This window comes from Amyelois transitella, chromosome 13, assembly GCF_032362555.1.
Source record: "Amyelois transitella isolate CPQ chromosome 13, ilAmyTran1.1, whole genome shotgun sequence".
NCBI classification, from domain to species: domain Eukaryota; kingdom Metazoa; phylum Arthropoda; class Insecta; order Lepidoptera; family Pyralidae; genus Amyelois; species Amyelois transitella.
The window spans coordinates 4,003,616-4,018,009 of NC_083516.1; the positions used below are offsets into that span (position 1 = coordinate 4,003,616).

Here is a 14,394-nt window from a genome sequence, read left to right on the forward strand (position 1 = left end):
TTTATAAATACCCTTGTCATAAAATTTTCACCCAATTTTTTCTGATTTGAAATCAAAGCAAGCAGAAAAATATTAGTCTTTTTTTTACGCAAGTAAATAGCTTTTCTGAAATACGAAAATATAGCAATACTTTGTAGAAATTATCATTTCAACAAATTTAATTGGCTGACTGAGAAGACTGACTAGGTAGGTGTTGCCAAAGTAGACAGTAAAAAAATAATTATCCATTAAAATAGTTGACCGCGACTTCGTATGAGTGGAAGAGTTCATATTTTGTCATGGCATTTTTATATATTACATAGTGATTTTATCGTTTGTGTTGCCCAAATTACTTATTACAAATACTCCATTATGTATATTGTTCTGTTCCGTGTTAATATCTATATTAGATAAATAGAGAATAAGAGGATAAAAAAAACAAAATGATTTTTCAAAAAATTGTTCATATTAGTATGAAGTTCATTAAAATAAATAAGAAAATGTAAAAACACTTTATTTCTATTTTATTACTGTGGCATAGATTAGCCATTACTTTGATTAAGATTAACTTAGAATTTTCAAATCAACTATTCAACATTATAAGTAAACAATATGGGATGGATATTTCAGAAACAAGTCTACTTTATTAGTGCGAACTGTACTGACCACATCAGTATGTGTAGACTGCAATGATAAAATTAATGTCAAAAATAACACAGAAATAAAGTATTTAATGTTGTAACACTTCCTAATATAATAACTATCTTTTCTGGTCTCCGAGATCTTCAATGCTATCTTCATCAATCTGAAAAAATAAATACAAATCAAATATAGAATCAATAAATCCATACAATTACATGTGCTGTGTGTTTCCCCACACTTTAAAAAAATCACTCCATATCTTTCCCATGGGTGTTGTAAAAGGGGACTAAGGGATAAGCTTATAAAATTTTGAGTCATTTTGTAGGCAATAGGCTAGCAACCTGGCCTATTTGAATCTCAATTTCATTATAAAGCCATTTAGCTGAAAGATTATGAAATGAAGAGATTTCTCAGAAGACATCATAAGGTGTTGTGCTAAATTCTGAACGTAAGTGACCATCACTATCCGACTCATTTGTGATGATACAAATCATCTTAACAAGAAGAAACAAAATCTTAAAACTGATTGTTGACTATTTTATTACAAAACTTTGCAACCAACACTAAACTTCTCCAAAGTGGAATCTTACCTCAGGCCACTTCTCTGGTATAATGTCAAAAAGATCATCTTTTACATCTCCTTGAATGACAATCTCGTCATCCCCAGTGACTGAAGAACCACAAGCGAATTTGGTTCCGAAGAATTTTGCTGCTACTTTCAAATCTATATCTGTAACATAATTAAACATATTGCTATTATATCTTATTCAAAAATATCACATGTTAACATTCATGAATAGACCCACAAACAAATCTGTTGAGAATAATGCATCTACTTGGGTTTTGCATCTAACTGCACATTACCATTATTGTTCTCATATATGTACTAAAATATCTTGTTTTATGTATTTTAAAATATATTTAATGAATAAGTATTTTCTTACCAAAAGTGCTTAAGCCAGAAACCACTGTGACAGATTTCTTTTTACCACGGGGAGCCCGTGATACTTGAACTAATTTGGGCACATCTTCCTTTTTCTTTGATTTGAGCATCCCTTTACCACCACGTTTTTGTCGCTTCTTTTCTTCTTCTCCACCTGCATTTTCTTCTTCGTCTGAAATATTAGGCAGTTGAATTAAATTGAAAGTAATAATAACCTTAACTATAAAAAAATGTCGCTTACCAATTTTTACTTTTTCAAATTCTGTCGGCAAGTTCTTTTCTAACCATTGTTTACATTTGTCGTATTCAGGATAGTATTCACAATATTCTATTGGCATGGAACAATTTCCACAATACTGCACTTTTATCGGGTATGTGACTCCATTCCTAGGTCCCATTGTTAAATCTCTGTCAGCCATAGTTCAACGATTTTAAATAAAATTTCAATTAAGAACTTGCATGCTGAAAAAGTTGTGGTAATAAAATATGTTAAAATAGTTATTTTCAATAATATTCAGTTATAATATGTAATTGAAGTGAACTTGCCTATTTTTTTACTTTGGCTGCCGCTTCTTTGACATTTGGGTGATTTGGGTCTTGGACTTGACGTTATTTTTTTTTGGTCGTTCTAATTCCCTCGTTTGTTTGGGAAGGCAAAGGGTACTAGCCCATGCAGTCACTCTCAAGTGACTCAGGACTTGACGTTAGGTTAGGTTATAGTAAAGAAAGAAAGAAAGAAAGAAAAATCTTTATTTGGCGCAAGATGTAACATAACATTTTCATTCATAAACAGAGATAAAAAAATAAAAAAAATACATGATGCGACCAAAAGGGTTTCCACTCAGCATATGCATGTGTGTTTAATAATTTTGCCTTTGAGAAAGTAGGGTTTTTTGGCTGGAACTTATAAATACATATTATGTTCAGCTATGGGATAACCTCCTCTACCAATAGAAACGATCAGAGGATGAGCTCTCAACCTTTATCCTTTTAAAACACAAATCAAAAAGCTGGTCTGATGCATCTTATACTTTAGTGGACTAGTGTAAGTTATTATTAATTAATAGAACATCTCTTATTAATATTATAAATTCCAAAGTACATATTTCTGTCTGTTCCGCTTTCACAGCTAAACCGCTGCTGGACCGATTCGAATGAAATTGGTAGGCATTATGTTAAAAATCCGCGTTCTAACACAGGATACATTTTTAGGGTTCTGTGCCTAAACAGTAAAAACGAGACCCTATTACTAAGCCTCTGCTGTCTGTATGTCCGTCTTTGTGTCACCAGGCTATATCTCCTAAACAGTGATAGCTAGAAATATGAAATTTTCACAAATAGTGTAAGTATGTCGATTGCGGCTATAACAACAAATACTAAAAATTCAAATAAATATATATGGGGTGTCCCCATATATATTTATATACAATAAGCATTGATTTGTGAAAATCCTGTAGGTATTCTTTTGATAGGTAGCGTTTAATTGGTTGCTTTTTCTAGAAGGTGCTAGTTTTGTCGCCTTTTTGTAGATGCCGATGTTCAATTCGTCGCTTTTTGCAGATGGCGCTTAATTCACGTGGGCGATGCTGCGGGTAAAAGCTAGTTGTACCATCATCTTGGATTGGGCGAATTAGGGTTTTATCCAAAGCGACTCCCATCTGCCCTTCGCAACCTCTGCATACTTCCATGATCCGCAAAAATGACAAATTAAAATAAAATTTTACATACATACATATAATCACGTCTATATCCCTAGCGGGGTAGACAGAGCCACCAGTCTTGAAAAGACTGATAGGCCACGCTCAGCTGTTTGGCTAAGTGATAGAATTGAGATTCAAATAGTGACAGGTTGCTAGCCCATCGCCTAAAAGAGGAATCCCAAGTTTATAAGCCTATCCCATAGTCGCCTTTTACGACATCCGAGGGAAAGAGATGGAGTAGTCCTGGTTCGGTCATGTGGAGAGGATGAATGAAAACAGGTTGACTAAGCAGTTATACAAGGTGAGTGTGGAGGGAAAGGACGGAGTGGGAAGACCTAGACGAACGTACCTTGATCAAATTAAGGACGTCCTGGTAAAGGGTCAGGTCAAAAGTACCCGAAACCGCCGAGCTTGCATGAAAAGAGTTATGAATGTGGATGAAGCGAAGGAAGTATGCAGAGATCGTGGAAAGAGGTAGTCTCTGCCTACCCCTCCGGGAAAGAGGCGTGATTTTATGTATGTATGCTAAAAGCGACGAATTTAATAACAGCATCTACAAAAAACCGTACTCATAATCGATCATGATTACACATTAAGATGCTTAAAAACCCAAGTTTCCTCACGATGTTTTACCTCCCTTAAGATCAACGGTTACTTAGCAGTCAAACAGAAACGTAAATCAGTACATTCATGTTTTAAACATTATATACTTACTCGTTGATTATGTTTTAAAATGGAGATAATATTTGGGGCAAGTACAGGGCAAAAACAGACACCGTATAGGTAAAGTATCAATTTTTACTTTTAATATCTACAATAATATCGCTACAAATGTTCGTTTTGCTGTAAACTTTGGTATTACTAGGTAAGTAATTGCTGTACAACAACGGAATGTTAAAACTTTTATTAAGCTATAATTTTGAAAACTGGAAATATATTGCAACTTACTGGATACTTACCTATTGTTTTGTAGGTAGGCATATTCCTTGTATTGTTTTTTTGTATAAAATTATTTTTTCGGTATTCTAAATTGCTTTTTACTTTGGACGTTTTTGTTGTAGTGAGCAGATATTTAGATATTGTGAAATCTTACAATACTTAATATCGTTTAAATAGATCTGAAGAAATTTCAAATTAAATATAGTTTAGAGTCACTTAAGATCGCTCGAATTACACTAGCTAGATACCGCGAGTAGTCACCATCTGTATAAAAATCAATAAGTCATCAAATTTTTTTTGATAGATTTGATTCTACAGCTTAAAACTATAAGATATAGGTACTTTGGTTAGTGACAATTACAACATAATAGTTTAAAACAGTTTCGAAGAAACGTCCATTGCACTTTATTTTAAAGAGTTTTGCCAAGCGATTTCTCTGGCGAACATATAAGGACACTTGCGGAATTTAGCTAGATCTGTCTAGGTCTATGGGGTTCTTGTATTGGTGCCATACGTTTCGATCTCATCACGATGACATTATAACGTAAGTTAGAGTTCCGTATGGATATAATTGTATTTAATGATGATGTGATTAATGAACGAAGTGCTGTATTCAATTCGCTCAATAAGTTTATCAAAATGAAACTACCTTTTTGTGAGTTTGTACCATATGTGCGAAAACCATTTTCCCTGTTTATTTTTCAGTTCAGTTAAAGGTTCGCAATATAATGTTTAATTAAACTAGCTGAATGCATAAACATTTCAGAATACTATTAAGTGTAAATGCAATAAGTATTCTCTAAAAATTAAATATAAAGTAAGTAGGTAACAAATTTAATTTAAGTATGTATCAAAAATCTAAATTCATCAAATTTTTCTAAAGAGGTTTTAGTAATGGTTTTTTAAAATTATAAGGTACAATAACAATCTCTAATGTGGTTAATAATAGGTACTACGTAATACAATGCAGTCTATCTTATACGTCTATAATACTGTCGTGTTTTTTGTCGGAAGCTTTGAGTTTCTCTTGCATTTGTGTTAACATGTCCTGCATGCGTCGGATCTGGAAGACAAAAATAGCATTAGTATAAATAGATAAAGGAACAAACAGTAAATTACATTTTTATAAAATTAAACGTGATCAAGGACAAGTTATTACAATGATTCGGATGTTTCGGGTACGGTCTGTATTCATTATAAAAATTATTACTGGGGACTAGTGATTATACGTCATGAAAGTTTCAACGATTCAATTGATTACCGTTTTGATTTATTCTGTCTATTCGAGTGTGGACGTAGTGTCAGCGTTGATGAATTATAAAGGAGATTTAATTTAACCTTTATTGTAACTATATTAGGTACTTACCTCTTCATCCTTTTGCAACAGCAGTCGGTCGGTATCTGTTATAACTACTTGATCGTTGTTGTTGCCCATTGAATCTCTTTTCAGTTTTCTGAAATGAAAGGAAAAATATTTTTGGTCAAATGAATTTTATTTTGATCTACACACATTGTTTAAAAATTATAATATAGGAACATATATATTTAAAGTTGTATACTATAAAGGCCGTTCAGTTGAACGGCCGAGGTTCGCGTGACATGTTGTGTTAACGGTAAAGTAGTTGAGTTTCCATAAAAGGCTTTCCTTCCTGAATCCATGTTAATTCTCTGAATTACTATGTCCCGACTTGTATAACTACTGCGTATACTGCAGCGGCTCCAGAAATGTGTGTAGGTACTTAGGTACCTACCAACCAACTTATTGCCCAAGTACGACGCATTGTTAAAATAGATTTTTAAATAATTTCTAGTGCTTTTTTAGTGTTTTTTTGAAGGTGGTAATAATTTAATTTCATTCAATAAAACATCTATCAAAATATTTACGTTCGTACGCGTACATTATGTCCACTCTTACTAAGACAAAAGCCATCCATACCCTCTTTCTCTCATGGCGTGCTGTGATATCTGGGAAATGCATTGGGCACGGAAGTTCTCGTAATGCACGTCCTGTGTGACGTCCTTCAGGTCCTGCATGTGCGTGGAGATGAGCATCGTGCGCAGCTTGGTGAAATCCGAGTGCCGCGGGTTCTCCACTGAAAACGAACAAGTTGGACTAGTAAGAGCAGCGGAGGTCTGTTGTACACATCAAGGGTTATCTGAAACTAACTTCATTTTTGGAAGATTGCACTGAAGGGCTGATTGGCGGTTTATAGGTGAGGTTGCTGATTGTCAAAAATTTGAATCTTTATATCGGTACTCACCATCGACGATTCCCCAAGGGTATTGTCGGCCGCGCACGCGCTTGCCTCCGATCTCTAACACGGTGTCTGATGCGACCACTGCGAACGGCGCTGCCGCCTTCAGCTCGCGGTCCTGCTGCTTGAATTCCTCGTCCTCGTCGCTGTCGCATTCTGGGAACTGGTATACCTGACAACATATTTGGGTCTAATTTATTGCTCTACACTTAAAAATTCTTGTGCCTAGGTACTGTAGGTTCTGCTTATTTATAAAATTGTAGGTTCTGCTAATTTCTAATGAAATCTCATCCAGTAGACTCGGGAGGGAAGATATGATGTTCTTGTTACAGATTCCCAATTTTTTGGCTGCAAAAGTCTTTGATATGGTACGTGACAGTATAACATTGATTTAAGTACTGACATTGCTTTCCGTTTTAATTAGTGATAATGTCAAATATAAGATTTTTCATTATCTACCATTTGTTTTAAATATGCTATGTTCTGACATACTTGTATCTGATGCTCTTCGAGGTCGGAAAGTATCCGTGCTTTGAGCTTCTTCACTTCAGCAGCTGTGAGCGAGTCTGCCTTGGCGATCACTACCACTATGTTCACCTTCCGATGTAGCCTCTTCATCATCTCCAAATCCACATGTCTTAGACTGTAACAAATAATTTTATTGCATAAATCTACTAGAACTGTGTGTCTGGAAATGTTTTTAACATTATCAAGTGTATCTGAACTCTCTCTCATCTAGGTAGGCTTCAATCTACATTTATTTAAATATTCTAGATATTCCTTCGTAAATACGCGATTTCTATTCTTTTATTTATGTGTTGTTACGATATCATAGCAAAGGTGACTTGATTCTGTAATACAATGTTAAAAGGCCTAGAGGCACGTGTGCTTCCGCAACCAAGAGATAGCCCCTATCGCCCACACCGCGGCCCTGACCATTTATTAGGTCAACTGCTCATCTAAACACGTCCACACCTATTCATAGCATGATACCGCCTATAAAGTTTTATGCAGTCGTTATTAATAATGTCAACGAGATCAACGAACTACATTCCCGTCGGTGCTGTTAAAGACTGAGATGGGGCATTTTGAAAGCGTGACCAATTTAATTTTGTGATAACTACAATGAATCATCTTTGACAAGTTACATAATACAAAACAAAGTTTCGGCTTGAGTGTTCATGGACCTCGAAGTAGGTCTGGCCATATATGAAATATGGACCACCGATAGGTACCTAATGATTATGATAATATATATAAAAAGTTTTGTGTTTCAACTTTTCGCATGTAGCCTCGTGTAGGTAAAGTCTTGCGTTTAGTTGAATGCTGTTAGTTGTAAAATTAAACGTAAACGTTTGATTTCTCTCCTGTCATTGATCGTGAATGGTACTTTATATATTTCTATAAATTTGATATATAGATACCGTGTGGTTCCCGGCAGTGCCGTGTGGTTCCCGGCAGTGCCGTGTGGTTCCCGGCACCAACACAAAAAAGAATGGGACCACTCCATCTCTTTCCCATGGATGTCGTAAAAGGCGACTAAGGGACAGGCTTACATACTTGAGTTTCTTTTTTAGGCGATGGGCTAGCAACCTGTCACTATTTGAATCTCAATTCTATACTAAAGCCAAATAGCTGAACGTGGCCTATCAGTCTTTACAAGACTGTTGGCTCTGTCTACCCCGCAAGGGATATAGACGTGATTATATGTATGTATGTATGTTGATATATATAGGCGAATTCTCAAGGAAATACAAGTGAAAAGGTTTAATGGACCAACAAGAAAAAGCGCTTGAACAAATTACAAGTGACATGGCTCATTGAACACAATGGCATAGTCAAGTACACAACCATACTAAATTTTTTTTACACTTGAATCATTTCTTTATTCATTTAAAGGTACTTATAGTAAGAAAAGATCATAAGAGATAACATATTTACCATAACTAATGTTCAAAGTAATATAGGTACCAAAAATTATTATTATAAAACATCTAACATAGACGTAATTTTTATACACATAATTACAAATAAGTTACAAATAATTGAATCTCAATTCTATCATTAAGCCGAACAGCTGAACGTGGTCTGTCAGTCTTTTAAGAGTGCTGGCTCTGTCTACCTCGTAAGGGATATAGATGTGATTACCTAATGAATGAATGAAGTTACAAATAAGCTTAATGTAATGTAGTGCTTGTTTACCTGTCTGCCATTTGAAGGATTACAATAATCAATTTCAACCTTGTGGAATTAATTTAAACATACCTACCTACCTACAACATCACTAGACAAACAATGCGAACTTTATACCTATCGAAAAGAATCGAATGCCACGTTATAACATTTGAAATATCATGAAAATTTCATCTAGTACTTACTTCGAAGTACTTATATATAAATAGTACAAACCTATGTGCCCAAGGTGGTACAAAGTACAGACAGCAGTGTACCCTATTGTCCTGCATATGCCGCCTGTTTAGACCACTCTCGTCCGTAAAGTACTGTCTGAACTGCTCGTCTATGTAGGCCGAGCACACTCGCCACGAGTCCTCGCAGTTGATAGCATCGCCGAACCCGGGCGTGTCTACTATAGTCAGCCTTAGTTTCACACCACGCTCTTCGATTTCCATTGTTTTCTTTTCGATCGTTGTGGTCTTTTCTATTCTATCTGCAAAAAAAATAAATTATAAATCGCATGTAATTGTAACTACAGTTGCTTGTGTAGGTAATCAATATTGGTATTTATCATATCAATTTAGGTAATGAATACCTATTATTTGCCCTTGGTTGTATAAAATATTTTCACCTGCTAAGGATATTTATAAGCCATCGCTTGCCATGCATACACCTGTTCTGGAAAGGTCGTTGTTCAATGTTCCAATAAACTACATCATACTTAATAATCTTAGCGATTGGGAGTCCACCTAATTATGACGTTCCAGTAGTAGAATGTGCAAGGTCACACAGAGCGACAGCGGTCTGACGATTAATCCCTATTTGGATAACAGTTACTGCCATATATACCTATCTGAAAAAAGAATATCCGGTATGGATATCTACACGGAGCGCAAGGTTTAATTTCGTTTTGGCACCTCTTACGACATTCATTCATTCATATTCTAAAATATTAAAAAAAACCCACGACATCAAATTTACCTTGTACATCAGGTATTTTCCTGTTCTTGTAGAGGTCTCCCAAAAATAGGCTGTTGATGAGTGTGGACTTTCCGAGACCACATTCTCCAACCACCATCAGAGTAAAGTCAAACCCTCGCTTCACAGACTTGCGATGCACCTGCTCCGGCAGTGTCGCGAAACCGATGTAGTCCCGCTCTCCTCGCTCCCGTTCTGATAGCCAAAGTAAATAATATTGATACATGTTTTAAATAACAGCGTCTTAGCGTAAGGTGCCCGGTTCAAATGCGTGATGCGCAGAAAGACACAGGTTCAAATCCCACCTTGGCCACGTTACAAATAATCCAATACGGGTTAGGTTTACCTGCAAAGGTTGCGGAGGACAGATGGGAGTCGCTTCGTGTAAAACCTTGACTCACCCAATCTTGGTTCCATGTGAGGATGCAACCGGACTAAAGGAGGAAAAAAGACATGTTATAAGAGACGATTTTAAGCCAGTTTCTGAGGCTAATGCATGCTGGATATTAATACTATCTAATACTATGTTACGAACAGAAAATAGAAAATGTATAGGACTGTTATTCCGATTTATATAGATGTACCCGTTCTAACGGTGCATATAAAGTTTAAATATGTGTTTGATATTCTAACTATTAATTTATTTTTAAATAATTCAATCAATGGAATTCACACAGAGCGTTATCTTTGGGAGGACAATTGGGCTCTTTCATAAGGAATTATAAAGTACCTAAACCTAAATCAGATACTATGAAGAAGAAGCGGACTCTACGCAGCAAATGAAACACGAAATATTGTCATTTTAAGAAGAACTTGTCTTCAAAAGTAAAATTGATAAAACGCAGCACCCGACATATGTAAATTGCATATTAATATCCATGTGAACTCTTGTATGAGCCTGACAATAATACCAGAGGAAGCAGGCCATTGCAACGCAGGCAGCGGAGTGTGACACGACAGGTTCCCTTGATACTTGCCTGGTGCCGTCCAGGGACGCATTCTACGCAAGTATCGGGGACGACTAGCGGAAGTCGGGGACGTGCCTATCAGATCACTTGGACGCAAATGGGTGTTGTTATCTAGCACTGTCGAACAACCGTCACGCATGAATGGGTGCGCTCGAAAGGGTAAAATGCAAACTACATACATATTTATATGGTTAATCAAAGGTTATGTAGTTGTTTGATTATATGATTTCTCTTTATTTTATAAGGAGCCGGGATGAAGCAGGTAAACAACCAATAGTTGAAGTTGAGAATACAACAGTACGAACACGTAATTGATTGAGAGAATACAAAAATAATAAATACTTAGCAGACATGGCCGTCCGATGATGATTGTTTATTTACAAAACAAATGAACATCGTAACCGTACTGGTACTGACTAGGTAGAATGAAAATAATACAATGAATTGTTTTCATAACATGTACTTACGAGAAAACTATTTCATAACGTAATCTAGATTAATGTCGTAAAAAAAGTATTGAGATGACAAAATAATCGTGTGATCAAATCTAGCTGTGTCTTTCATATTTTTACATTAAACGCAACAATAGACTGTTACTGGTATATTACTCGTATGAGCTAGAAGTTTCTACAATTTCTTTATTTTCACAAAACATGTAATACCCCATTAGAACTTTTCTTCTTATTGACTTGTGGAAACTGTATTGTCTACGCTATAATTATTCTACTTTAGGTAATTGAATAAATGTAATTCTCATAGATTGGGATTGAGAATATTATTTTACATATTCTCAATCTCAAAACATTTGTACTTACTGGTTCAAACATATAGAAGAAAGAAGTAAGTAGCTATAAGTAATTATATATATTTTTTGAGCATATCTGGGACAGTTTTCGCCATCCACACTAGTGATCTGTTGTTATTAAAAAATAAACATAACATTCGTCATCGCGCATCTCAAAATATTTTGATTAAAAATTCGATAAGTCTCGTGATATGTTATGACCAGTTTGCAAATATTAAGTAAGATACTTGTTTGAAAATATTTACTTACGAATCTTAATCACAGTTCTAAAAGGGGGTTTGTATTTGGTGTTATCCTTGTCTGTGTCTGTTTCTGTATTCATATTTTCTTTATTATTAGTATCTATATTGATATCTACGATAGCAAAAGAGTCATTTTTTTCCATATCGATGTGTGTCTACTTTTGCTATAGATATATATCAATTAAACTTGAGGAAGTTTAAAACTTTTCAGGCAAGGCAACCGTTAGATAAATATGAAGAACAAAAACACGGGAACCGCCGTCACGCACGGTTGATTTCTATTGTGTAAGGAATTTCATGTCGCTGTGATACTCTTGGAGATACGTATTTGGGTGTCGGGTACGTGCGCAGGAGTCGCGGCGAGGTGGACGGCAGATGATCGCGGCCGCGTGCGCTTTTCCGGCACGACGCGCACGTTCACACCGCGCGCGCACAGTTACATACTGACGGACGGCCGCAAGTTTGATATTAGTGTTAATTTACGTCACCTATTAACAGGTGTAACTGTTAATTAGAATAATTATCATATATATGATCCTTGAAATTTTTAATTACTTAAATGTCTTTAGTATTGAATTTTAGGCCACTATGTATTATGTAACCTTAGGTAGTTACTCCACAGATGAAGCTAAAGCGGATACTAAATTATCTCTTTATCTCGAATGATATCACCAACATTTAAGATTAGTTACTCTATTTAACCTGAACTGTAACGCAACAGAGCCTTGTAGGTATATAGACTCATAGGTACATACATTACCGAAGATAACTCGTACAAAATTTGGGTCAACCATCAAAATTGCTTTCAGAAAATATGATACGTTATTGTGCTATTCGATTAGAGTTGTATGCACTTGTATGTATCCCGTATGTCTATACAGCTATTCTTTGCATGTTCAATTGTGAGATGGTGCGGAGTCAGCGGCTCCATCCGGTGACGCAACGCATCTACCTCGGACATTTGAACTCTGCTGAGCCCGGCCTGGGGCTTGATGCCTACAATTAATGGACACCCACGCCTACTTAGAAATTCTTTTATAGTTTTTGGCCCATTTTATTCCATGTAGGCATCTCTATCTTAAGTGCATTCAATAAGTTTTTGCTGCATCTTGTATCTGTAGATATACCTACCATCGGACCTGTGAATCCGGTCTACTTTTTGAATACATTTAGATAGGAAAGGTATATAAAATATATCAATTTCGTAGAAACGAAGGTGGTTTCAATGCCTTTTTCAAATTCATCTTTCCTTTTCTGTCCATATTTGTCACACAAAAAGTAATGATTTTCGTTGTAAATTTTTCTTGCTAAAAATTTTGCTCCAAAAATTTTCTCACGCTATGTATTAAAACAAGTTCACAAGAGCCCAGTTCCTACTGACAGCTAGGTTATAAGAAAAACAAAAATTTGCGATTCTTAAGCTAAATGGTGTTGATTAAGTCTACCTTGTTATTAATTCATATATTATTATGTCGCAACAAGTAAGATTTATTTTGATGACGATCACGAAGGCGGATATAAAGCTAGTCACTGCGCAATTGCGCATGCGTACTACCAATTTGCGAGAATTTCCCTTTGACTTTTCAAACCTTAAAAGTACTTACCTCAATAAAAAGAATTACTCAAAAATGCTTACCCATTGTCATTTTCAATGAGGTACTTCTTTGGTTCCAGGTAGGTATTGTAATCGGCAACAGTGAAAGAGATATCTTTTATCAAATTTTCATGTTTACCGCCCAGTTATGTAGGATTTTTAAAACCCTTCCACAAATTCTTTCCTTTCCCTTGCTTTTAAAATAGCGATTCACAGAGTTGCAAAATCGATCGATTCACAGATTTATTCATATTAGACTACTCATTAAAATAATAAATCCATTTTTGATTTATCATGATGTTCAACCATATCTTCTGGCATTTTCAAATAAAGTTGCATAATAGGAGGCTCCTTAAAGATATTCACAAAAATATCACTGCAGCTCGAAAGACACCGTTCACTTTATTTCTACACTACACATCTAACGAGTTTGAAATAAATAAAGTCGCGCGACACTTAAAATAATATCACGAATCTAATCCTAAATTGTATAATTAAAAACAGTAGAAAAATCGAAGAAAAATAAAATCACATTGTTTGTGCGCCGTCCTGTGCGTGTTGCGTTACGTAATGTGAGGGTCCCGGGCAGAGCTCGCGCCCTCTCCGGAGGAGAGCCCCGCGCCCCCCGCGCCCCGCAGGACCCTGCGCACTGCCCGCCGCCCAGGGGGCGCAGCGTCACGGCCGCCCTGCCGATCGATACGCGGGGCGGCAACCCCCGCTACCAAACACAACACTACCATCTCCTTTACCACATGTCCCACTTGCGTTGCATCTATTGTAATATGACCGCGCGTCCCAGAAACAAACAAGGTCGTTGCATATTTCATGGTCACATCAGTTATTGTTTTAGCATTTCTTTATGTAATAATTGTTTTTACGAACATCCGTTCAAACTTGCATAACTTAACTTATATTATTAAGAAGACAAAGATTTGTATATTTGTAAATTCGGTCAAAAGGTTTACCTACCGGTTTAAGGAATAGCCCAATTAATCATTGTATGATGTAAGCGTACCATTTGCAATGGTCTAAATTCAAATCCCGCTGCGTTTTTCCGATTTACTTAGATTAAGTACCTAGTTTAAGCTAAGCAAGTTGTGAAGCAAGGTATTTAGGACATGCAAAGCAACCAAAATTACGCCTGTCGAATATTAAAAGCAATTAAGTCTACACG

General features: G+C 35.9%; 2 protein-coding genes across 4 annotated transcripts; both read right to left on the reverse strand.

Annotated features, from left to right (window-relative positions):
• Positions 1–476: 476 nt before the first annotated feature.
• LOC106138860 (density-regulated protein homolog) lies at positions 477–2,232 on the reverse strand. 2 transcript variants are annotated; one of them, XM_013340148.2, is made up of 5 exons: positions 2,111–2,232; positions 1,806–2,026; positions 1,566–1,736; positions 1,212–1,351; positions 477–784 (listed from the first exon to the last, which is right to left on the reverse strand). In XM_013340148.2, the coding sequence occupies exons 2-5, from the start codon at positions 1,981–1,983 to the stop codon at positions 740–742; spliced, it is 534 nt and encodes a 177-aa protein (XP_013195602.1). In that variant the 5' UTR covers positions 1,984–2,026; positions 2,111–2,232; the 3' UTR covers positions 477–739. The 2 variants fall into 2 exon arrangements, with proteins under 2 accessions (XP_013195602.1, XP_060803501.1); XM_060947518.1 differs by lacking the exon at positions 2,111–2,232 and having other exon boundaries at positions 1,806–2,104.
• A 1,816-nt stretch (positions 2,233–4,048) lies between these two features.
• On the reverse strand, positions 4,049–12,249 carry LOC106138862 (septin-2). 2 transcript variants are annotated; one of them, XM_060947483.1, is made up of 8 exons: positions 11,634–12,249; positions 9,615–9,806; positions 8,868–9,126; positions 6,951–7,101; positions 6,465–6,630; positions 6,140–6,296; positions 5,570–5,657; positions 4,049–5,266 (listed from the first exon to the last, which is right to left on the reverse strand). In XM_060947483.1, the coding sequence occupies exons 1-8, from the start codon at positions 11,767–11,769 to the stop codon at positions 5,180–5,182; spliced, it is 1,236 nt and encodes a 411-aa protein (XP_060803466.1). In that variant the 5' UTR covers positions 11,770–12,249; the 3' UTR covers positions 4,049–5,179. The 2 variants fall into 2 exon arrangements, with proteins under 2 accessions (XP_060803466.1, XP_060803467.1); XM_060947484.1 differs by lacking the exon at positions 11,634–12,249 and adding an exon at positions 10,922–11,006.
• Between the last annotated feature and the right edge of the window lie 2,145 nt (positions 12,250–14,394).

Excerpts from the sequence above, each read along its gene's own strand:
- LOC106138862 (XM_060947483.1), bottom strand. The coding sequence starts at position 11,769 with ATGGAAAAAAATGACTCTTTTGCTATCGTAGATATCAATATAGATACT. Across the intron at positions 9,807-11,633 it reads TAGAACTGTGATTAAGATTC|AACGGGAGCGAGGAGAGCGG; the intron begins GTAAGTAAATAT and ends TTTGGCTATCAG. Across the intron at positions 5,267-5,569 it reads TGTTGCAAAAGGATGAAGAG|ATCCGACGCATGCAGGACAT; the intron begins GTAAGTACCTAA and ends TTTGTCTTCCAG.
- LOC106138860 (XM_013340148.2), bottom strand. The coding sequence starts at position 1,983 with ATGGCTGACAGAGATTTAACAATGGGACCTAGGAATGGAGTCACATAC. Across the intron at positions 1,737-1,805 it reads ATTTGAAAAAGTAAAAATTG|ACGAAGAAGAAAATGCAGGT; the intron begins GTAAGCGACATT and ends CTAATATTTCAG. Across the intron at positions 785-1,211 it reads TACCAGAGAAGTGGCCTGAG|ATTGATGAAGATAGCATTGA; the intron begins GTAAGATTCCAC and ends TTATTTTTTCAG.